This window comes from Oncorhynchus clarkii, chromosome 33, assembly GCF_045791955.1.
Source record: "Oncorhynchus clarkii lewisi isolate Uvic-CL-2024 chromosome 33, UVic_Ocla_1.0, whole genome shotgun sequence".
Lineage (NCBI taxonomy): Eukaryota > Metazoa > Chordata > Actinopteri > Salmoniformes > Salmonidae > Oncorhynchus > Oncorhynchus clarkii.
In genome coordinates, this window is record NC_092179.1 from 11,227,606 (window position 1) to 11,252,571 (window position 24,966).

General features: G+C 45.3%; 2 protein-coding genes across 3 annotated transcripts in view; both read right to left on the bottom strand.

Annotated features, from left to right (window-relative positions):
• The window catches only part of LOC139392645 (diacylglycerol kinase iota-like), a 91,556-nt gene extending 90,993 nt beyond the window's left edge, over window positions 1-563 (bottom strand). For both annotated transcript variants that reach the window (XM_071140773.1, XM_071140771.1), the window contains exon 1: window positions 58-563. In XM_071140773.1, the coding sequence (XP_070996874.1) occupies window positions 58-290 (233 nt within the window). In that variant the 5' untranslated portion in view covers window positions 291-563. The remainder of the gene's footprint in view (window positions 1-57) is intronic.
• A 5,556-nt stretch (window positions 564-6,119) lies between these two features.
• LOC139392711 (cyclic AMP-responsive element-binding protein 3-like protein 2) overlaps window positions 6,120-24,966 on the bottom strand; it is a 29,697-nt gene continuing 10,850 nt past the window's right edge. The window contains exons 2-12 of the mRNA XM_071140910.1: window positions 14,017-14,248; window positions 13,595-13,779; window positions 13,394-13,469; window positions 11,534-11,742; window positions 11,071-11,217; window positions 10,175-10,233; window positions 9,864-9,932; window positions 8,742-8,841; window positions 8,355-8,478; window positions 7,409-7,643; window positions 6,120-7,225 (exon numbers count right to left, since the gene is read on the bottom strand). Coding sequence (XP_070997011.1) covers window positions 7,153-7,225; window positions 7,409-7,643; window positions 8,355-8,478; window positions 8,742-8,841; window positions 9,864-9,932; window positions 10,175-10,233; window positions 11,071-11,217; window positions 11,534-11,742; window positions 13,394-13,469; window positions 13,595-13,779; window positions 14,017-14,248 — 1,509 coding nt within the window. The 3' untranslated portion in view covers window positions 6,120-7,152. The remainder of the gene's footprint in view (window positions 7,226-7,408; window positions 7,644-8,354; window positions 8,479-8,741; window positions 8,842-9,863; window positions 9,933-10,174; window positions 10,234-11,070; window positions 11,218-11,533; window positions 11,743-13,393; window positions 13,470-13,594; window positions 13,780-14,016; window positions 14,249-24,966) is intronic.

Here is a 24,966-nt window from a genome sequence, read left to right on the forward strand (position 1 = left end):
TATCCAAATGAAGTCTAGCCCTTATTCCTGAAGGCTAGCCTTCTACCGTTGACTCACCTATACGAAATCTGTTTCCTAAAAGCCAGACCCTTTAATTTCTCCTCCAGCGTCTCCACCTCCATTTCGACGAGGCTACTGAACGTATCGCTGCCCCCCATGGCCTCCTCTTCGCCGCAGCCGGACTCGCTGTCATCCCCGGCCGCTTCCAGCGCGGTCAGTCGGCCGCTGAAGGTCCCGGGGTTGTGCTCCGCCTGGGACGGGCAGGGCTTGGCCAGGGGGTCCATGCTCATGCTGCGGACGGCACTGGACCCCCTCTCCCCGTCTACTCCGGGAGACAGAGACGGTATACGGTGGGTATCGCTGGATGACAGTGTCCGTCCTTTTTATGGTCGCGGTTGTTGAAGGGATCCAAAGCAGCGGGGACCGGTGTTCACCGCACCGTCAAGCACGCGCTGGTGATCGCGAACAACTAGTGCGAGCTGACGGTCTGGAAATGGCAGCACGAGCTGCGGCGGCATCAACAAGCGTCAGCTCAACAGAAGCTCACGAGCTGCAGCAGGCAGCATCCATCTCCGGCCCCGACAAGGGCATTGTGGGATACTCCTGCTCCTCCTCACCATGCCTCAGCATCATCACTATGGTAAAAGTAGGGCAAAGCAGGGGTGGACTGGGACAACAATTCGGCCCTGGCATTGCATCCAAACCAGCCCACAGCACCGTGCGCACAGCCAACTAATTTCTCCCTGCTGTCACTGGTGACACTAACTTTGTTGGTGGCACCAGCCCATAATGTGGTCAGCCAATGACCAGTGTAGCTGTGTAAATATATCTTTTTTTTAAACAATGGCATGGAGGGAACTACATATACTAAACTATACATTTCACGATACATTTATAACACAGAAATCAACTACCCATCCAGTTTCCTTATTAATCTTTGCCTATCTAGCAATTTTACAATCACTCAAGTTTGGTAGCCGATGCTGTTGGATGCACTTTCTACCCATGGGCGTAGTTGTTCATGCAGTGGTTACAATGTATCACTGATCAAACGTTCTCATTAAAGGTCTGCGTCGTAACCGTAGGAGCAAATGAGTTTGGAACAGGGATAGACATCATTTTTACATGCAAATATGATTGGATACAGCGTTTGATTATTGAAATATCTGCCTCAATTTAACTTCAGAGTTGCTTTTTTTCTTTCTGAGGGCTAATCGGGGACAATTTCAGAGACCGCTCTAGCTGGGGACAGGCCACAAGAATGTGGGATTGTCCCCGGAAATCAGGAACGACTGGTCACCCTAGTCAATACAGGACCCCAGAATTTCCTAAGTAAAATCAAATCAAACTTTATTTGTCACATGCGCCGAATACAACAAGTGTAGACCTTACCGTGAAATGCTTACTTACAAGCCCTTAACCAACAGTGCAGTTCAAGAAGTTAAGAAAATATTTACCAACAAAGTAAAAAATTATGAAAGTAACACAATAAAATAACAATAACGAGGCTATATACAGGGGTTACCGGTACAGAGTCAGTGTGCGGAGGTACAGGTTAGTTGAGGTCATTTGTACATGTAGGTAGGGGTGAAGTGACTATGCATAGATAATAAACAGAAAGTAGCAGCAGTGTACCAAACAAATGGGGGTGTCAATGTAAATCGTCCGGTGGCCGTTTGATTGTTCAGCAGTCTTATGGCTTGGGGGTAGAGATGTACTGGGCTGTACGCATTACCCTCTGTAGCGCCTTACGGTCAGATGCCGAGGAGTTGCCATACCAGGCGGTGAAGAAACCGGTCAGGATGCTCTTGATGCAGCTGTAGAACCTTTTGAGGATCTGAGGACCCATGCCAAATCTTTTCAGTCTCCCGAGGGGGAATATGTTTTGTCATGCCCTCTTCACGACTGTCTTGATATGTTTGGAACATGTTAGTTTGTTAGGGATGTGGACACCAAGGAACTTGAAACTCTCAACCTGCTCAACTACAGCCCCTTTGATGCTCCTTTGTCTTGCTCACATTGAGGGAGAGGTTGTTGTCCTGGCACCACACCATCAGGTCTCTGACCTCCTCCCTATAGACGTTCCGGCCTACCACTGTTGTGTCGTCAGAAAACTTAATAATGGTGTTGGAGTCGTGTTTGGCCATGCAGTCGTGGGTGAACAGGGAGTACAAGAGGGAACTAAGTACACACCCCTGAGGGGTCCCAGTGTTGAGGATCAGCGTGGCAGATGCGTTGTTACCTACCCTTACCACCTGGGGGCGGCCCGTCAGGAAGTCCAGGATCCAGTTGCAGAGGGAGGTGTTTAGTCCCAGGGAACTAGGGTGTTGAACGTGAGCTGTAGTCAATGAACCACATTCTCACATAGGTGTTCATTTTGTCCAGGTGAGAAAGGGCAGTGTGGAGTGTGATTGAGATTGCGTCATCTGTGGATCTGTTGGGGCGGTATGCAAATTGGAGTGGGTCTAGGGCAGGTATTCCCAAACGGGGTTTGTTCTCTGTTTCTTTTCACATTTTCAAACAGTACATTTATATTTTCTAACGGGGCTACATTTGGGTGACGTATTTTTCTCGCCTGAGTAGCCTCATTTCACTGCCAAAAATCAAATGAAACCATCTAGCGTTCCGCGAAATAACAACACAATGTCAAATACAGGAAGCCTAGTCAAACAGTTAACATCCATTCACCTTAACCGTTACTCTCTCATAGGAAATCTTCACTCCTGCGCAGACATTTAGAAACGAAACATGATAATTTGAAAAATAAGCCACGGGAGTTTTTTGAGCGAGATTAAAGACGACTTTCGAGTAGTAAGAGATGTATAAACAGAAACCATTAATAAGAAGAGGCTAGAAGTTTATTTTATGGTGAGCTACCGAGTAGTTAGGACAGGCAAGCCCCATACTAATGTGGAGGACTTAATTCTTCCTGCTGCCGTGGATATGGCTGGGACAATGCTGGGGGAAAAGGCCAAAAAAAACGATACAGAGAAGGCCTTCATCAAACAACACAAATGGACTTTGATGGTCAAGATGTGTTGGTATCTGTACTGATGGCGCAACGCTCATGCAAGTAGTTGCTCCCGACTTCACTCGGGTACACTGCAGCATCCTCCGAGAGGCTCTTGCTGCCAAGGGAATGCCTGACAGCTTGAAAAATGTTTTGGACACTACAGTGAAAAAGGTTAACCTTGTTAAAGCAAGGCCCCTGAACTCTCGTGTATTTTCTGCATTATGCAATGATATGGGCTGTGACCATGTGACGCTTTTACAACAAACAGAAGTGCGCTGGTCATCAAGGGGCAAAGTATTGACTAAAACATTTTGGAATTGAGAGACGAGCTTAACGTTTTCTTTACTGAACATAATTTTCACTTGCCTGACCGCTTGCATGATGACGAGTTTCTCACACGACTGGCCTATCTGGGGGATGTTTTTCTCACCTGAATGATCTGAATCTAGGATTACAGGGACTCTCCGCAACTATATTCAATGTTTGAGATACAATTGAGGCTATGATTAAGAAGTTGGAGCTCTTCTCTGTCTTCATTAACAAGGACAACACACAGGTCTTTCCATCATTGTATGACTTTTTGTGTGCAAATTAACTCAAGCTTACGGACAATGTCAAATGTGATATAGTGAAGCGCCTGAGTGAGCTGGGTGTGCAATTACGCAAGTACTTTCCCAAAACGGACGACACAAACAACTGGATTCGTTATCCCTTTCATGCCCTGCCTCCAGTCCACTTACCGATTTCTGAACATGAGAGCCTCATCAAAATTACAACAAGCGGTTCCGTGAAAATTACATTTAATCAGAAGCCATTGCAAGATTTCTGGATAGGGCTGCGCTCAGTTTCTTGCCTTGGAAAATCACACTGTTAAGACACTGATGCCCTTTGCAACGACGTACCTACGTGAGAGTGGATTCTCGGCCCTCACTAGCAGGACAACTAAATACAGGCACAGACTGCGTGTGGATAATGAATGAAGACTGAGACTCTCTCCAATACAACCCAACATTGCAGAGTTATTTGCATCCTTTCAAGCACACCCTTCTCTTGGTCACTTCCCACGAGCCGGATTGTGACAAAACCTCACACTCATTCTTATGTTTATTAAATGTATCGTATAGTGTGTGTGTGTGGTAGACTTACAATGATGGCAAAAAACAACATGTGAGAGTGTGCTGACCCTGATGCTTAGAGGGGGTACGGCAGCTGGAGGTTGAATGTTTGAAGGGGTACGGAACTATAAAAAACTTGGGAACCACTGGTCTAGGGTATCCGGGAGGATGCTGTTGATGTGAGCCAGCCTGTTGATAGTTGGCCTTATAGAGTTGGTTTGAGTGCCCTCTTAGCGTTAGCATCGGTCTGTGGTGGTAAATAGACGGCTACGAGTAATACACTGTAGACGAGAACTCTCCCGGTAGATAGTGTGGTCTACAGCTTACCATAAGGTACTCTACCTTACGGTACATACATCTGTATGTGCACTAACTCATATCATAGGATAATTCATTTGGGGTTCAAAACCTGAGGAAGTGGAAACACAAAACACACCAATTAGATCGCTAACTCTAGTACACACAGCTGGTAGCCATGTATTCATCCAACAGTACATTTTATTTCCTACCCATGAGACCTACAGGCTTTGCCCTCGCAATATCAGCTGCACACTTCGCCATGTCAAAATAGTTGCTATTGAGCTGACTATTGAGAGTTGATAAATAAAATTCTACCTACAGAAAGCTGAGACCCTCCTCTCTTCGTGAAGCTTCCAAAGCGGTGTTTTTCCCGCAATTGCATTATTAAATGTTACACAATCAGAACGTATTTGTCTTGAATGGGGGGGGGGGGGGGATAGGAGAGTGGCTCGCTCACCACAACAGAAGGCCCCAGCGAGGACACAGACACAATGGCAGGACAGACACTTTCAATACACTAATCATGAGGTTAATAGCTTTTACTATTCGAGCAAATCATGGTTTTAGCCACCACAAATTTGTTTTGAGTGAGGTGACAATCCATGATCTTGGCCGTTGCCCACTGATCAGCCAAACCCGTATTATAGATTAGCATACCTGAGAAATTGTCTTTTTTTTTAATGGCACATGGGCCGCTAGCCATGTCACCTCACTCGCTGTTTTATTTTTATGTTGGTCAGAATTGACATATCAGTTGCATCATTATAACCCACTATGGGAATGAATAGAGAAATGACAAATTAGTTGAGGAATGGAAAGGATGCTTTGGCATTTATAGTGAATCCGTCTGTTTTGTCTTTCTGTGAAACGCAGTTATTATCCAACCTCGCTACCACGAGACGTCCATTCTAAGCCAATCACTCGGTCGGAACATTTTTGCCTTAACACAATTTGGTTAATGTGATTTGAGGTTAAAAAAAAAAGGAGAATAATCAAGGCTGACAGTTCTTTCACAGGCAGGGAGACAGACACAACCTTTTACAAAATGCACACACAGAAATATGCATATACACACGCACGATCACGCACGCACACTAACACACCAGTTGTGTCCAATAGACCCGTTGTCCAGAGGCAGAGCTTTGATTTGGTTGAACATTGGAGTGTGGGTTAAAACAGCGATTCTCAACTGGAAAGTGTCTGATATTCTTTGTGTAGAAACCAGTAGAACTATTTGGTGGATTTGGTTGATTTCACAGTCTCAAACCAGTGAACTCAACATTCCTCATCAAGAATATGGGCATAATGAAAAATGAGGGACTGTTGTTCCCTTGTCATATAATTAGTACATGTACTATCAATATAGCATTGTAAAAAAAAATCCAGATTGCCTTTTATCATAAATAAATAAATAAATTGCAGTGCAAATATTGGATCGTGGCTGAGACAATTTGGTTCTATTTGGCTCCCGGGGTAAAACCAGTGGAGAACCACTGGGTTAAAACATTTGAATAAGTTGATTTGAATGTCTGGGGGCCAAACCTTTGGGATGGGCTTAGTACGACTTCTGGCGCTTATGTCATCATTGACTGACACATGCTCACAGTGAGGGTATGCGTGCTTACAGTCTCAAACACACAGTACATGACTTACGATCACACTTCAAAGCAGGGCAATCGTACACGGCAGTCGATGCTTTTACTACGGAAAATATTTATTTGTTTTAGTCAAAAGCCAAGAAGGACAGAACCCATAAAGACAAAGACAGGTTCCTGTGGAGGCAAAATGTGACTCTACAGTTTATATGGAATAAATAAGAATAAAATGGACTCTTTGGGGATGCTGTGTGAGTGGATTGACTGCAGGGTGCAGGCCAAAGGAGAAGGTGGTTATGGTTCTGTTTATCTGTGTATGTGGGAGACAGTGCAGGTGGTAGAGACTATGACCTAGCAGAAACATCATCCTGGTTCATTCCATATCACAAGGCCACCATTGTGTTTTCTCCAGCAGGAAAGTTTCTTAGTTTAGCAAACACATTCCCCACACACATTATCTGGTAAAAAGTACTTTGTCATAACGCTGTATTATACACAACTTGATTGTCTCAGCATCCAACCACCGATCAAACATCAGTCAACATTGCGTTTACTGACCTCATACATGCAGGCGGACATTTACATTTACAAAAATAGGACTTGCTACGAAGGCCTGTGGCTTTTGATAGAGACTCATATTTAATAAGGACACAGCGTGCGATTCTGAGTCCATCCTGACAAAAATCGATAGGAAAAGAATACGTAAAGGAAATAGCATTTGAGATACTAGGCCCCATTACTGTGAAGACATCAGCAGAGTATTCAAAGAGCCACGGGGCCCCATTCTCATAACACCGCCATCACACCAAGGGGAATATCACCATAGAGATACAGAACAAAATACCACTCACTCAAATATAACAGAGCATAATGGCCAGAGCAAAACGATGTCATCAAATATATAAAGAAGTAAGGCAAATAAAGGCAAAAATAAAAGCAAAGTACGAACACAAAAATATATCAAAGAGGTGGTGTACTTTTGGAATGGAATAAAAACACAATATAAAAGAACAACAACTACATACGATAAAAATAACAAAGTTATCCAAAAAGATTCTATAAATACAGAGAGCCTCCGTCTCCTGCTCCTGCAGAGGGAAGGTCAAAGGTGACGGGTCAGAGGTAGACTCTATGACGTCTCGTTGACTGTCCTCTCCAGCTCTATGATTTTAGCGCTGTCGTTCACCCTCTGCTCCAGAGACCTGGCGCAGAAGAGAGACGAACAGATAAGAAACTACAGGACTAGACTTTTACTGACACCAATACCCCAAAATCGTGTAAAAAAAAATAGTTTTTCTGTCTCATACAGTCTCTGATATCATTGCCTACCATAAGTGTGTGTGTGTGTGTGTGTGTGTGTGTGCATGAGTACGTGTGTGTTGTACCTGTGCAGGTCTAAAAGCAGGGGTTTCTGTGGGTTCGTATCACTGCTGTTGCTGAAAGGTGGGCGTGTCTCAGCCCGATGTGACTCTTCCCCTTTCTGCTGCTTTTTCTCAGAGCGCCACGCTGCCATGACAACCGTGGGCCTCTCCAATTGGTCAGGATAGTCCCCACCCAGACCCAGAAGGTGTGGCTCGTCCAGCCCTCTCTCCTCATAGGACAGCAGGCTCCTGGACTTCACTGTGAAGGATCATGGGAAAAAAATATATTATAATTTTACCTGATCACATCATGTCCAGAAAGGAGAAAGTACTCAATGACATGCCTATCTTTTACATCTTTCTTTGCTGAAACATCTTTTGTTTTTTTAGGGACGGTATAATCTTTTGATGCGATCGTGTCTCCTACAAATGCAATCCTACAACCCTCTTAACAATATGACGTCTTATGAAATGGATTACACATTAAACCCTACCAACAGTAAACCTTGTACATATCCTACAAAACAGATTGTTCTGCTGTAGGGGCAGAGTGCCAGCAACACAAATGCTGGGCTCTGTGGCTAACAGGCTGTGTGTGGGAGGGAGAAGAGCTTTAGGGGGAGCAAAGATCAATCATCATAAAATGGCTGCATTGCAGTTTAATCATGCTAATGATAGTCCCACTGAATGGGAAATAATGACATTCAAGTGTACACTCTTCCAGGAGGCCATGCCAAAACACTCCAAAAGGTGTGTGTGTGACTGGTAGGATCACGCAACACTGCTACTTTCTCAGCACTCAGAGATTCAGAGCTAATACCTCGCTAACACACACACACACACACACACACACACACACACACACACACACACACACACACACACACACGCCATGCACTGTAAAAAGATCAGCATTAATCCATGAAACATGAATGTGCAATGTGTGACTGACTATGTGTGTGTGTAGTACCTGTAGCTGTGTAAGACTCCTGCATGGCCATGTCTCTGGAGAGGCCAGTCTCTGTGATGGAGGAGCAAGGACCCAGGCTGGAGTAGAAACTCCCTAGGAACACAGCGAAGCACAGCACCACCACCTAGACACACACAAACACACATACACACACACACACACACACAATATGTTATTAGGCTCCACAGTCAAGCACTTACATGAAAAAGACAAGACAGGCTGCCCACAACAGCTGACACACAGAGCATGCAGGAGTTATATCAAATGAAAAACAAAAGGTTATCCAATCGATATGAAGCACAAATGTGCGCTCGCGCACACACACACACACACACACACACACGAGCACACACACACAGGGCTGAGGGTTGAGTTGAGGAGACTCACCATGAGGCAGGAGGAGGTCTGGGTGCCAGTGACTTTGCAGGAGCGGGGAACCTTCCCTGCCACCACCGCCTGCAGAGAGTGTAGCTGTTGAATTAGAGTCCTAGGGAGAGGTAACGAGGGGAGAGAGAGGGAAAGGGGAGAGGAGACGAGGGGGGAAGGGGGAAGGGGAGAGGAGATGAGAGGAGAGAGAGGGGAGAGGGGACGAGGGGAGAGGAGACGAGGGGAGAAGGGAAGAGGAGACGTGGGGAGAGAGGGGAGAGGGGATGAGGGGAGAGGAGACGAGGGGGAGAGGAGAGAGAAAGGGCAGAAGGTAAAGTTGGGCTCAGCGCTTAGTCATAGACACTCACACACATCCTGCCAAAGACAATACACACACACACATACACACCGCTAAATAGACACACAGATGAACAGAACAGCAGAGAATTATACACTTCACTGGACTAACATATGACTTCACAGACAATGTTACACGGTGTGTATTCACATGAACACATGAAAACACAGCAAAACATAACGCTCCGTTTGACTCAGCGAGCTGTGTGATCATTTTACAAGGTTGGATTAATATTGTAGAAAGGATGAAGCACTAAACATAACGCTCCGTTTGACTCAGCGAGCTGTGTGATCATTTTACAAGGTTGGATTAATATTGTAGAAAGGATGAAGCACTAAACATAACGCTCCGTTTGACTCAGCGAGCTGTGTGATCATTTTACAAGGTTGGATTAATATTGTAGAAAGGATGAAGCACTAAACATAACGCTCCGTTTGACTCAGCGAGCTGTGTGATCATTTTACAAGGTTGGATTAATATTGTAGAAAGGATGAAGCACTAAACATAACGCTCCGTTTGACTCAGCGAGCTGTGTGATCATTTTACAAGGTTGGATTAATATTGTAGAAAGGATGAAGCACTAAACATAACGCTCCGTTTGACTCAGCGAGCTGTGTGATCATTTTACAAGGTTGGATTAATATTGTAGAAAGGATGAAGCACTAAACATAACGCTCCGTTTGACTCAGCGAGCTGTGGGATCATTTTACAAGGTTGGATTAATATTGTAGAAAGGATGAAGCACTAAACATAACCTGGAGCACTGTATAATGTATGTCTCTTACTTGTTGGTACACTCCAGATTCTCCAGTTTCCTGCGCAGCTCGCTGTTCTCATTGGAGCAGTTCTCCACCCTGTGGACAAAAGGGGGAATTACAAGATCAGTGACAGACATAATAACTCAGGGAGACAGAAGCCACTACTGTATTTGTGTAAAAGCACCGTTGAGTTTAATGAATTGTCATTGCCATAATAATAAGTCTTTATCTATTGATAATGACGCTAATTAATTACCAAAGAAATGGGAGACAAAAAAAGCATTCCCAAAGCAACACATTTGATTTCACGCTGAATGAGAACATCACGAAAGACTCACTTCTTCTCCAGGGCGTCCATGTACTCCTTCTTCTTTCTGCGGCTCTCTTGAGCAGAGATCTGAAAGAAAGGATGTCGAAATTACACCCCTGTTATGGCTCACGGAAGTATAGTTTTACTGTATCACTCTGAAGTGTGTTATTACGTCTGGCACAGGCAGAAATAGAAAAGAATTAAACATATGAGTGAGCATTTCTCCTCTGCCAAGATAATCCATCCACCTGACAGGTGTGGCATAGCAAGAAGCTGATTCAACAGCATGATCATTACGCAGGTGAACTTTGTGTTGGGGACAATAAAAGGCCACTCTTGAATGTGCAGTTTCGTCACGAAACACGATGCCGCAGATGTCTCAAGTTTGGAGGGAGCGTGCAATTGGCGTGCTGACTGCAGGAATGTCCACCAGAGCAGTTGCCAGGAAATCTAACGTTCATTTCCCTACCATAAGCCTCCTCTACAACGTCATTTTATAGAATTTGGCAGTGCGTCCAACCAGCCTCACAACCGCAGACCACGTGTAACCACGCCAGCCCACGACCTCCACATACTGCTTCTTCACCTGCAGGATCGCCTGAGACCAGCCACCCAGTGAGCTGATGAAACTGAGGAGTATTTCTGTCTGTATTAAAGCACTTTGTGGGGAAAAACTCAGTCTGATTGGCTGGGCCTGGCTTCCCAGTGGGTGGGTCAGGCTCCTAAGTGGTTGGGCCTATGCCCTCCCAGGCCCATCCATGGCAAATTAAGAATAGGGCCTAGTGAATTTATTTCAATTGACTGATTTCCTGATGTGAACTCTAACTCAGTAAAATCATCGACACTGTTCCATGTTGAGTTTATATTTATGTTCCTAGCTGTTGTTTGACATTTCAACTCACGAATCGTAATCGCAAGTCCCACCTTGTTCTTGATCTTCCTGCGTATCTTCTTCAGGGCTTTCTCCTCCGCCTTGGACAGGGGCAGCTTGGTGGGAACAGGGTAACCCTCAGCAACCAGGGTTCTCCTCTCTTCCTCTGTCAGCAGGAGAGGGCCAGAGCCCTGCAACTTCTACAGGGGGAGGAGGAGAGAGGAAGTGTCATCAGAGTCCATCAGATAAGCTGACAAACTGTGTCTTATTTCAGTGACGTCCCTGTATCTGTTCTCTGAATAGCTCCATCGCTCATTCCTTCCATTTCATGAGGTTGTCACTGATCTGACCAGGTTGGATTGGTGAACGCAATAGGGTGGTAACCTCGCATTAACTTATCCAATCTCTCTCAGATCAGTGATTACCCGAAGAAAGGTAGGACGGATTCATATTATGCCGACAGGGTCCCTGTATCTTTTCAGTGAATCCCTGGTCCCCAGTCTGTGTTGTACGTACGTGTGGGGCGGTGAGAAGAGGGGAGTTGGAGAGGGAGGAGGGTGTGCGCTGAGACACCTTGAGGCCGGCCTGGGAGGGTGCAGGGCTGAGGGGAGAAGAGGGGGTGGAGGGGCTCTGGGGAGTGCTGGCGTGTACCGGGCTCTGACAGCCCTCTGAGTCACTGCTGTGGGAGGAGGGAGGGGTGGGTGGCATCTGCAGAGACTCCAGACCTTGTGAGGGGAAACACACACAAACAGGTTACACGCCTACAAACGTTCTCTAGAGACGATCAACACTAACATTTACAGACTTTACACATTGGATTGTACTTGATGTCAACATCATCCATCAGTGGCTAGAAGGGATCCTCAGAGCAGCACAACACTGATCCGCCTGCATAGCAACTATAGATTTCTTAGGCCATATGGATTTTACATGACTGGGAATACAGATATGCATCTGTTGGTCACCTTTAAAAAAAAGAAGGTATGGGCGCGGATCAGAAAACCAGTCAGTATCTGGGTTGACCACCATTTGCCTCATGCAGTGCGACACATCTGCTTTGCATAGAGTTGATCAGGCAGTTGATTGTGGCCTGTGATTGTATAATGTTGTCAAAATCCTCTTCAATGTCTGTGCGAAGTTGCTGGTTATTGGCAGGAACTGGAACATGCTGTCGTACACGTCGATCCAGAGCATCCCAAACATGCTCAATGGGTGACATGTCTGGTGAGTATGCAGGCCATGGAAGAACTGGGACATTTTCAGCTTCCAGGAATTGTGTACAGATCCTTGCGTCATGGGGCCTCATCCTGCATCATGGGGTTTCATCCTGAAACATGAGGTGATGGCGGCAGATGAACGGCACGACAATGGGCCTCAGGGTCTCATCACGGTATCTCTGTGCATTGAAACTGCCATCGATTAAATACAATTGTGTTCGTTGTCTGTAGCTTATGCCTGCACACACAACCCCCCCACCTAGGGCACTCTGTTCATCACGTTAACATCAGCAAACCGCACGACAACACAATGCCCTACACATTGGTCTGCTGTTGTGAGGCCGGTTGGACGCACTGCCAAATTCTCTAAAACAACGTTGGAGGCGGCTTATGAGAGAGAAGTGAACATTCAGTTCTCTGGCAACAGCTCTGGTGGAAATTCCTGCAGTCAGTATGCCAATTGCATGCTCCCTCAAAACTTGAGACATCTGTGGCATTGTGTTGTGTGACAAAACTGCACATTTTAGAGTGGCTTTTTATTGTCCCCCGCACAAGGTGCACCTGTGTAATGATCATGCTGTTTAATCAACTTCTTGATATGCCACACCTCTCAGGTGGATGGATTATCTTGGCAAAGGAGAAATCCTCACTGAAAAGGACGTAAACAAATTAGTGCACAAAATCTGAGAGAAATAAGGTTTTTGTGCGTATGGACATTTCTGGGATCCTTTATTTCAGCTCATGAAACATGGGACTAAGACTTTACATGTTGCGTTTGTATGTTTTGAGAAGAAAAAAAAAGAAACCCGCACACTGCTCTTGATAGTATCACTGATCTTCAATAAGCTTTACGTATATGACCTTCATCAGAGCGTTTGTACTTAAAAATCTATATATTTTGGACATACCATACATATTGTCAAATAGTTAAAAGTGTGCTTGATTTATATTCAAAATGTATCTTCAAAATGTATGCACGCATGACAAAGTCGCTTTGGATAAAAGTGTCTGCTAAATAGCGTATATTATACGATGATGTTATTTAACGAGGGGTAAAGAGCACAGTACTTGACACGTATATTTGACCCAGGTCTGGGGACGACATACAGAGAGGTTATGAGTAGTGTGGCAGTACGATATGGTGTGTGTCAGGCCTCACCTTTAGGAGACAAGTTGAGGAACTGGTCCACCTCATGAGGCTCCAGTTTGATCTGGATCTCACCAATCTCCTTCGCCTAAACAATCAAACCGCAGAGAGAGACATCACACACGTGCATACGTTTGTGTGTGTGTGTGTGTGTGTGTTTGTGAGTGAATGTGGGCCTGTCTGCATGTGCTGTGGTTCTAAACATCTTCTTACCTTGCTGGTCTTGCCCTGTGTGGCCGTCTGTGGGTTGGTCTTGGGGGCTGGTGGGGCCGGGGCCTCAGTGATGTGGCCCTCAGGGGCCAGGGAGAGGGTTAGGGTGGGCAGCAGGGCTGGAGGGTCACACAGCAACACCTCCATCTGTTCCTCCTGCTCCACGGACCAATTCTCACCATCTGATTCTAATAGAGCGAAAGAGACCCGACACATCAGCATCAGCACGGTCACTTAGATACGCTGCGTACTGTTTGTGTCTTGTGTGGCCCTGAACGTACTAAAGCACATAGCTCCACATATCTCTGTATTGCCACCCTCTTTTGTTATAGATACCGCAGATATCCTGCACATTACAGTACGGCATGTAATCTACAACTGTCACTGAGGCCCAAAAACCCTCCCCTCTGTCCTCCCCCTCTCACCTGCATCACTCCCCTGCTCCCCAGGCAGATGTGAGACGGGCGACTGGGGCCGGGAGTCCCCACACAGGGAGTAGGAGTGCTCCGCCTGGATGTGGGGCGGTAGCGGGGAGGACGGGGTGAAATCATCCCCCTCGTCCATGGCCTCTCCTTCCCGGCCGGACAGGAAGGGGTCGCTCAGCAGCTGGCCCAGCAAAGCATCCTGGGAGAAGTCATCCAGGAGGTCTGTGAAGTGCTGTTAGAGGGCGAGAGAGAGAGAGAGATGGACGTTCATGATAGATTGATAAAAGACACATAAGAAACACAGACTTGAGGCTGAGCACAGGCATGATACCATCTAGTCATCACACGGTCTAGTTACTACACCATATACCATGTCATTATTATATCATATGTCTGTAGCTAATTTGTAATAACTGCATATGAAGCTCTTTAATGTCTATCAGCACTTGCCTTTGAGGAAAAGCCCCACGGGCCAGCAACAAACAGACAATCATAGAGCTGTAAAATCCCCTCTCCTCCTGTGACAATAGAGGCTGATATCGCTCCCACCAATCAGAGCGGCCGTATCTCATCCTCCCATCTCTCAATGTGGTGAGACGTTTTGACTTTTGAGTACAGGCCAAGACTGACAGCCACCTTCTCCACTTCTTCTCCTTTCTTTCTCCCCCCATCCTACCCTCAGAACATTCCTCCATGCACATTCCTTCCCATCTTCCTTTCTTGATGTGACCCCCCAAAAAAAGTATAATTTCTCATCACTGCTTGGGACAGGCTAGGACAGGCCTCTCAACCTCAGCTGTTCAGGCGCTTCAATGTTCCTTCCCCGCTCTGCCCTCTGCATTTTTAGATGCCCTACCTCTATGTCATCACGAAGACCTTCGGGTCAAAGAAGTCAACTCAATAAACTGAGGGAGCATTCAACGTGTGTGACGGCATTGTACCCTGCACTTGAAAGTCATGATCAGATGGGTGTATACTATTTAACTATCTACCTCTATACCTCTTTTTGCTTTTCAGGTTATGTACTTCTCTACCTCTCTTTAACATGACCAAACTAATAACGCCTATCAGCCAGCTGGAACGGTAATAATGGTCAGGTTAGGCCATATTATTTGTGGTTAATAGCTACATTGAAACAGCGCGCATCAAAAGTAGTTCATCATGTCTTCTGCGAGGCAGTGGAGGACAGGGACAATACAGTATATAGCCTAGACTTACAAGAGAACTGTTGAATAGAAGACTGTCGCCCGTTCGCGAACACAAAAAACGTGCTTTCGGTTGGTTTCACGCAATGATGTACAGTGCCTTCGGAAAGCATTCCGGACACTTTACTTAGACCACTTCTTCGTTACGTTACAGCTGTATTCTAAAACGGATTAAATAAAAACATTTCAAACTCAGCCATCTACATACAGTACCCCATAATGACAAAGCGAAAACAGGTTTTGAGAAATGTTTGCACTTTTTAAAAACATTTTTTTTAAGAAACAGAAATATCTTATTTACATAATATTCAGACCCTTTGCTATGAGACTTTAAATTAAGCTCAGGTGCATCCCGTTTCCAATGATCATCCTTGACATGTTTGTACGGCTTGATTGGAGTCCACCTGTGGTAAATTGAATTGATAGGACATGATTTAGAAAGGCAAACACCTGTCTATATAAGGTCCCTCAGTTGACAGTGATGTCCGAGCAAAAACCAAGCCATGAGGTCGAAGGAATTGTCCATAGAGCTCCGAGACAAGATTGTGTCGAGGCACGGATATGGGGAAGGGTACCAAAAAATGTCAGTAGCATTGAAGGTCCCCAAGAACACAGTGGCCTCCGTCATTGTTCAATGGAAGAAGTTTGGAACCACCAAGACTCTTCCTAGAGCCCTCCACCAATCAGGCCTTTATGGCAGAGTGGCCAGACAGAAGCTACTCCTCAGTAAAAGGCACTTGACAGCCTGCTTGGAGTTTGCCAAAAGGAACCTAAAGACTCTCAGACCATGAAAAACAAGATTCTCTGGTCTGATGAAACCATGATTGAACTATTTGGCCTGAATTCCAAGCGTCACGTCTGGAGCAAGCCTGACACCATCCCTACAGTGAAGCATGGTGGTGGCAACAGTACAGAGAGATCCTTGATGAAAACTTGCTCCAGAGCGCTCAGGACCTCAGACTGGGGCGAAGGTTCACCTTCCAACAGGACAATGACCCTAAGCACACAGGCAAGACAACACAGGAATGACTTCGGGACAAGTCTCTGAATGCCCTTGAGTGGCCCATCCAGAGCCCAGACTTGAACCCGATCGAATATCTCTGGAGAGACCAGAAAATAGCTGTGCAGCAACGCTCCCTATCCAACCAGACAGCGCTTGAGAGGATCTACAGAGAAGAATGGGAGAGACTCCACAAATACAGATGTGCCAAGCTTGTAGCGTCATACCCAAGAAGACTCGAGGCTGTAATCGCTTCCAAAGGTGCTTCAACAAAGTACTGAGTAAAGGGTCTGAATAAATGTGATATTTATGGGGTATAGTGTGTAGATTTATGAGGGGGAAAAAAACAATTTGATACATTTTAGAATAAAATGTGGAAAAAGTCAAGGGGTCTGAAAACTTCCCGAAGTCAATGTATATAAACCCCGAATTGCTGATGCTATGCGTTGGCCATTGAAAGGCTTTGAAGCCACCGGTTAGCCATATTGTCACTCCCTAGTAGGAGCAGTCCTCCATGGAAATGAATGGAATTCTACAGTATTTTAAATAGACGTTTCAAGGACAAAATTACATGTCTAAGTATTTTTCTGCTGTAGTTGGGACAGTAACATTATTATGAATTTGTATGTTTAACGCACATTATATACAATTTAAAAGTACGCATTTAGGCGTCTGCAATATAATAAATGTGGCTAAAATGAATGTAGACAATGTATTTCTATACCTTCCAAACTATTACCACAGCACCCCCTATCAGTCATCTAGCGTATATATAAATCCTTGATTTCACTGCCTCCGCACGCCCAATTCTGGTGAGTTCAACGCTTAATTTGGTTTCTCTCTTTACTGAGACCTGGGGGTGTACTCAACCGTTTAAGAACCAAACTGAACGAAAAGGGGTGGGACCTACCTGAATTTGTCTAATAGAAACTCTTGGTTTTGGTGCAAAACCTTTCCCGTTTGGAGTAAAGGGGTTTCTGTTACAAAACGTTTTGCAACAGATTAAATGTTTTGCAACAGAATCGGCGTAATGAATAGGCCTACACCCCTGGTTAGAGCACTAACTAGGTTCTGATGCAAAGTATGGTGTTATTGGGATAGTGGGATGACTAGGATCATTTTATCGTCCCTGCTCTTTCTGGCGTACAGTCTCTGTCACTGAGAATGTCAACCATTTTTGAATCAGACCGCTGGATGGACTACAAGTAACAGAGGTCTGTGTTCTGGACTTGTATTGAACTGCATTACTGCTGTGGGATCTTAATTCGAGCCAGTTTGCTATAGCAGGAGAATAATCCCTCAGAAACAGGAAATGTCAATTATTATGTGGATTATAATTCATGGACATTTTTGTCGGGATTGATACATTTTTCGGGAAGAGAAATTGAAGTCTTTCCTTTTAAAGTGGAAATTACAATCGTCAGAAGCCTTTTTAAACCTAAAATACACAATACGTTTTGAACTTCCTGTATTTCTGGAAAGTTCTCCTGCAACAGGGTGATCAAATGAAGACCCTACATCTGTAAGCGTCAGGGAACCTTATAGTGTAGCCTATATCTTCAAACTCTCCCATCCTATACCCCGACTACTACATATCTCCAAAGACATACACTACTGTTCAAAAGTTCACTAAGAACTGCGGTCACTTAGACATTTTGTTGTTTTTGAAAGAAAAGCTAATTTTTTGTCCATTAAAATAACATCAAATTGATCAGAAATACAGTGTAGACATTGTTAATGTTGTAAATGACTGTTGTAGCTGGAAACAGCAGATTGTTAATGGAATATCTACATAGGCGTACAGAGGCCCATTATCAGCAACCATCACTCCTGTGTTCCAATGGCACGTTGTGTTAGCTAATCCAAGTTTATCATTTTAAAAGGCTAATTGATCATTAGAAAACCCTTTTGCAATTATGTTAGCACAGCTGAAGACGTTTGTTCTGATTAAAGAAGCAATAAAATTGTCCTTCTTTAGACTAGTTGAGAATCTGGAGCATTTGTGGGTTCGATTACAGGCCTAAAATGGCCAGAAACAAAGCAAGGTCTTTGTTTCTGGCCATTTTGAGCTTGTAATCGAACCCACAAATGCTGATGCTTCAGGTTCTCAACTAGTCTAAAGGAGGCCAGTTTTATTGCTTCTTTAATCAGAACAACAGTTTTCAGCTGTGCTAACATAATTTTAAAAGGGTTTTCTAATGATCACTTTGATGTTATTTTAATGGACAAAAAAAATGTTTTTATTTCAAAAACAAGGACATTTCTAAACATTTGAACGGTAGTGTATAATGTCTGCGTGTGTGTGTGTGTGTGTGTGTGTGTGTCAGAGAGTGGGGTGATGTTGTAGAGTAGGGAACAGTGTTACTGTAGAGCTGAGGGAAAGGGAGGAGGGAGGGATGTTTCAATGTGTTGCTCATTAACAAAGATCCACAGAGACAACACCCTCCTTATGAAACAAAGGCCTTTTCACTCACACAAAATAAAGGCAACCCGACAACTTCCACAGCTGCTTAGATAGAAAACAGCAGTCTTTAACTTCCTGTTGAAAACTAAGAAGAAGAACACCCGACATTTAAAGTATGCACATCATTAAAACGAATAGGCCTACAGATTCCACAGTAATGCTAAGAAGCATTACTCCATAGGATTTGGAGCCAACTGTTCAGGTTGTATTGCAGTATCCTGGAAACCACTTGAGTAAGCCAAACAGTTACGTTAATTACCTGATTCCACCCAAAAATCAGTTCCCTGAAAGTGCATGCATAACTAATAACCTTCACCTGCTCTAGAACTCACAGACTTGAGCCAATAGGAGCATTAGCCAGACAGGGCCTGTCTCTAAACTGCTACAGCAGGGGATAGGAAGCATCTGGAGAACGTGTCTTGGTAGCATCTCAGGGAGTGGGCAGAGAAAACACTTCATGGGTATCATCTAGTTGGAAAACAGAGAGCAACATTCAGAGGGAAAGGGTGGAATGGCAAATAGGAAAAGAGAAGACAGCAGGCGGAAAAAGACCCTGGAGAATGTGAAAGGAGTAAGAAGGAGAGGGGGACAGAGAGAGAGAGAGAAAGAAAGAGGGAGCACAAGGAGAAAGGGAGCGCAAGGAGAGAAGGGTGGAGATGGCAGGAAGCCAGGCATGTGGGTTCAATTACAGTCTGATTCAGGCCAAGACAGAGAGAGAGAGAGCGCGAGAGAGAGCGCGAGAGAGAGCAAGAGAGAGAGAAAGGGAGGCTGAGGGAGTGAGACAAAACTGACCACTCGCCATTGAAATGTTCTTTCCGCTCTTTTCCCACTTGTAACATTTTCTACATGTCCGGCTGGAAGGGAACTCAATACAAATGCTAGTCTGTCCAGAGGGCCTACCCCAGTAGAGTCAGAGTGACCTCTTTAACCAACTCTTACACGCTAAACATCCTGTTACATACCGAGTTATACACTAGTCAATTCCCTATATGGCTCTATATACTCTAAAACACCATAGGAAACACTCAGTCCTGTACACATGATTTAAATAGTACACAAACAACTCCAACCCTCCATAAGGAGTTATGTGGGTGTATATAAGGAGTAGGAATTCAGATCCTTTCAGGCATGCCTCTCTGCAATCCTCTAACAGGCCTGGTGTGTGTTTAGTCAGTATGTTTATACTAACACACACACACAAAACGGGCCTGTTAACTGTGTTTAAAAAGTGTCTCGCCCTGCATCTGGCCTGTGATTTTGGGTAGGGGAGAAGAGAGAGGGGTAGAGAGGGGGAAGGGGAGGGGAAAAGAGAGGAGAGAGAAGGAGAGACAAGTTGAAAGAGAGGTGAGGGGAGAGGAGAGAGAGGGGTGAGGAGAGAGGAGAAAGGACTGCTGGCTACGTCACACCAAATCACTAACCAACAGACAACAATTTACACTGACGCTCACGTCTCCGAGCAACAGAACCGCCGTCCCCAGCGATTGTCACACAGGAAACCTTGGACCCTTACCAGGACGACCACTGACAGACACACCCCTATCTATCATGTTTGTCCCTTGTCGTCATGTGTTGTGTGACAGTTATGGTTTGGTGAGATAATGATTCTGATAGTGATTATGGTGAGAAAACTGTTGGGTGTTGACTAGCTTTAGAAGAGGAGGAGGAAGAAGAGGAGGAGAAGGGAGGAGAGGAATTGATCTCTGGCAGTCTTCTATGGTGTTGGAGGTCTCTAGGGAGAGGTTAGACTCTGTGGAGGCCTACTGAACCACAACCCTCTCCCTCTCTGTCATTACCTTGGCTATTCAGGGACATAAAATGGAGGAGGGGGTTGTGGTGGTGTGTGAGGCCTAGGCGTGCAGGGGGATGTGGGTCATTGGGTTGGGCTCCCTCTGGTCCAGAGGTGCTACTGTTGCTCCTGATGGGAGAGAATGACTCTTTGTCTCAGGCCTGGCACGGTGGGAGCTGGGGTGGGGGTGAGGGAGTGGGGGTGAGGGATGGGTGAGGAAATGAGGTGTTGTTAGGGGTGTTTGGGTGAGGGGCTGTAAGCAACACTGAAGCATGCATGAGAGCACCAGCTGTTCCGGATGACTGTTTGATCGCGCCCTCCGGAGCTGATGTGAGCAAGACCTTTAAATAGGTCAACATTCACAAGGCCGCGGGGCCAGATGGATTACCAGGACGTATACTCAGAGCACGTGCAGACCACCTGGCAAGTGACTTTCCTGACATTTTCAACCTGTCATACCTACATGTTTCAAGTAGACCACCACTAAATGATTACTGCCCCGTAGCACACAAGTCGGTAGCCATGAAGTGTTTTGAGAGGCTGGTCATGACTCACATCAACTCCATCAACCAAGAAGCCCTAGACCCACTCAAATTCGCATACCGCCCCAACAGATCCACAGACGACGCAATCTCATCCCACCTGGACAAAAGGAACACCTATGTGAGAAGGCTGTTCTTTGACTAGAGCTCAGCATTCAACACCATAGTGCCCACAAAGCTCATTGCTAAGCTAAGGACCCTGGAACTAAACACCTCCCTCTGCAACTGGATCCTAGACTTCCTAACGGACCGCCCCCAAGTGGTAACAATAGGCAACAACACATCTGCCATGCTGATCCTCAACACTTGGGCCCCTCAGGGGTGTGTGCTTAGTCTCTCCTGTACTCCCTGTTCACCCACGACTGCGTGGCCAAGCACGACTCCAACACCATCATTAAGTTTGCTGACGACACAACAGTGGTAGGCCTGATCACCAACAATGATGAGACAGTCTATAGGGAGGAGGTCAGAGAACTGGCAGTGTGGTTTCAGGACAACAACCTCTCCCTCAATGTGAACAAGACAAAAGAACTGATCGTGGACTACAGGAAAAGGAGGGCCAAACAGGCCCTCATTAACATCAACGGGGCTGTAGTGCCGCGGGTCGAGAGTTTCAAGTTCTTTGGCGTCCACATCAACAAACTATCATGCTCCAAACACACCAAGAAAGGGCACGACAACACTTCAAAATGTTCTACAGCTGCACCATCGAGAGTATCCTGACCGGTTGCATCCCCACCTGGTATGGCAACTGCTCGGCATCCGACCACAAGGCGCTACAGAGGGTACTGCGTACAGTACATCACTGGGACCACGTTTCTTGCCACCCGGGACCTATATACTAGGCGGTGTCAGATGAAGGCCCAAAAAATTGTCAAAGACTCGTTATCCAAGTCATAGACTGTTCTCTCAGCTACCGTAGTGCAAGCATTACCGGAGCGCCAAGTCTAGGTGCTGTTAATAAGCCTTTTGCTTCTACCACCAAGCCATAAGACTGCTGAACAATTAATAAAATGGCCACCCGGATTATGTACATTGACCCCCCCCCCCCTTTGCTTTTACACTGCTGCTACCCGCTGTTTATTATCTATGCATAGTCACTTTACCGCTACCTAAACGTCCTCTCACTGTCAACTGTGTTTATTTTCAGCAAACTTAACATATGTAAATATTTGTATGAACATAACAAGATTCAACAACTGAGACATAAACTGAACAAGTTCCACAGACATGTGACTAACAGAAATTGAATAATGTGTCCCTGAACAAAGGGGGGGGGGGGTCAAAATAAAAAATAACAGTCAGTATCTGGTGTGGCCACCAGCTGCGAGATGTTACCCCACTCTTCCACCAAGGCACCTGCAAGTTCCCGGACATTTCTGGGGGGGGATGGCCCTAGCCCTCACCCTCCGATCCAACAAGTCCCAGACATGCTCAATGGGATTGAGATCCAGGCACTTCGCTGGCCATGGCAGAACACTGACATTCCTGTGTTGCAGGAAATCACGCACAGAACGAGCAGTATGGCTGGTGGCATTGTCATGCTGGAGGGTCATGTCAGGATGAGCCTGCAGGAAGGGTGAGATTGCCTGCAATGACAACAAGCTCAGTCCGATGATGCTGTGACACACCGCCCCAGACCATGATGCTCCACCTCCAAATCGATCCCGCTGCAGAGTACAGGCCTCGGTGTAACACTCGTTCATTCGACGATAAACGTGAATCCAACCATCACCCCCGGATGAAACAAAACCGTGACTCATCAGTGAAGAGCACTTTTTGCCAGTCCTGTCTGGTTTGTGCCCATAGGCGACGTTGTTGCCGGTGATGTCTGGTGGGGACCTGCCTTACAACGACCGTTCCACAGGTGCAAGTTCATTAATTGTTTATGGTTCATTGAACAAGCATGGGAAACAGTGTGTAAACCCTTTACAATGAAGATCTGTGAAGTTATTTGTATTTTTTATGAATTATCTTTGAAAGACAGGGTCCTGAAAAAGGGACATTTCTTTTTTTGCTGAGTTTGTATGTACAAATTAGCTCAACTAACCTGTAAGTCTGCACATTGACTCAGTACCGGTACCCCATGTATATAGCCTTGTTATTGTCATTTAACTTTTTATTTTATTTAGTAAATATTTTCTTAACTCTATTTCTTGAACTGCATTGTTGGCTAAGGGCTTGTAGGTCAGCATTTCATTGTTAAGGTCTACACCTGTTGTATTCGGTGTATGTGACAAATACAATTTGATTTGATTGAAGTCGAGAGGGATGAGAAGGGTTTGAAATAATTTTTCTGGTGTTCTGTAATTGCTGACCCTCCAGGGCATAAATGTGTGTGTGTTTGTGTGTGTTTAGTGTGCTTCGGCAAAGAGAGGAAGTTGGTTAAACATGGGGGAAGGGAAGAGGCAGAATTGATGACGCAATACCTTCCCCTGAAAAAAACAGATGTGCACTGAAAGAGAGAGGAAGAAATTACACTCTCTCACACACACACACACACACACACACACACACACACACACATATATATATATATATATAAACCATGCCTGTGTGTGTGTGCGCGCATTAGGCTGTACCTTGCCCTGGACTCTTTCTTGTGAACGGACACACTGATAATGACACACACACACACACACATTCACGGGCACATGTGCATTTCCCTTGGATCCCTTCCATGTGCAACCTAGTCATGTAGCATTAGTCATTGCATCACAGCCAGCACGTCCCTCCTAACTCTAACCCCGAAGACTGATGGCTCAGATAGGAGGCAGGACAGAGTGTCTTCAACAAATGATCAACTCAAAACAACTATGATAAAGACTGAGGCCCTGTTCTGACTGTTGTGGTTGGCTGATATTGGTGTTATTCCCGGCAGGAATGAACACACTCCAGGCCTGGAGCTCCAGCTGCGTTTGGGGGTTATCACTGGCTGACGGCAGGACAGAGGCCCAGAAACAGGGCTCAGACTGGGGGTTTAGTGGGGTTTCAGACTGGGGGGGCTGGGACTGAAGGGACCAACTGAAGCCAGGGTTGTGTTCCTGTCCTTTGGACCAATGCAATGCTACGATCCAATCCCATGGTCATGCTCCACATAATTATTTTAAACGGAACACTGAACCTCATGCAGTATTCTTCATTTTCAAAAGTTGTGACCATTAATTTCAACCAAACACGACCGCTATGTGACCCAGTTCTCCCCCTCTGGGCAGGGTGAAGGGTCAGGGGTCAGAATGACCGATGAGACCCACTGATTGGATAGGATTAGGTGGAGTGGGGTAGGGGTAGGGGGTTGTCTGTAATTCCAGGATACTACTACCAGTGGGTGTGACGTTAAACCAGTGTGATGTGTTGACTCTCCACACACTGTGTGTTTCAGAAGATAATCACTAGAAGCAGTTGTGTGAACTGAGAAGGAAACTACTGCATGACAAAGGACATGGCTAAATTACATTACTGAAGGGTACATTGACACCACAGGTGGCACCTTCATTGAAATGATGGAATGGAATTAATGGAATCAAACACATGGCCATGTGTTTGATACCAATCTATTTTATTGGATTTATTTTATTTCACCTTTATTTAACCAGGTAGGCAAGTTCTCATTTACAATTGCGACCTGGCCAAGACAAAGCAAAGCAGTTTGACACATACAACAACACAGAGTTACACATGGAGTAAAACAAACATACAGTCAATAATACAGTAGAAAAATAAGTCTATATACAATGTGAGCAAGTGAGGTGAGATAAGGGAGGTAAAGGCAAAAAAAGGCCATGGTGGCAAAGTAAATACAATATAGCAAGTAAAAACACTGGAATTGTAGATTTGCAGTGGAAGAATGTGCAAAGTAGAGATAGAAATAATGGGGTGCAAAGGAGCAAAATAAATAAAGTGCCTTGCGAAAGTATTCGGCCCCCTTGAACTTTGAGACCTTTTGCCACATT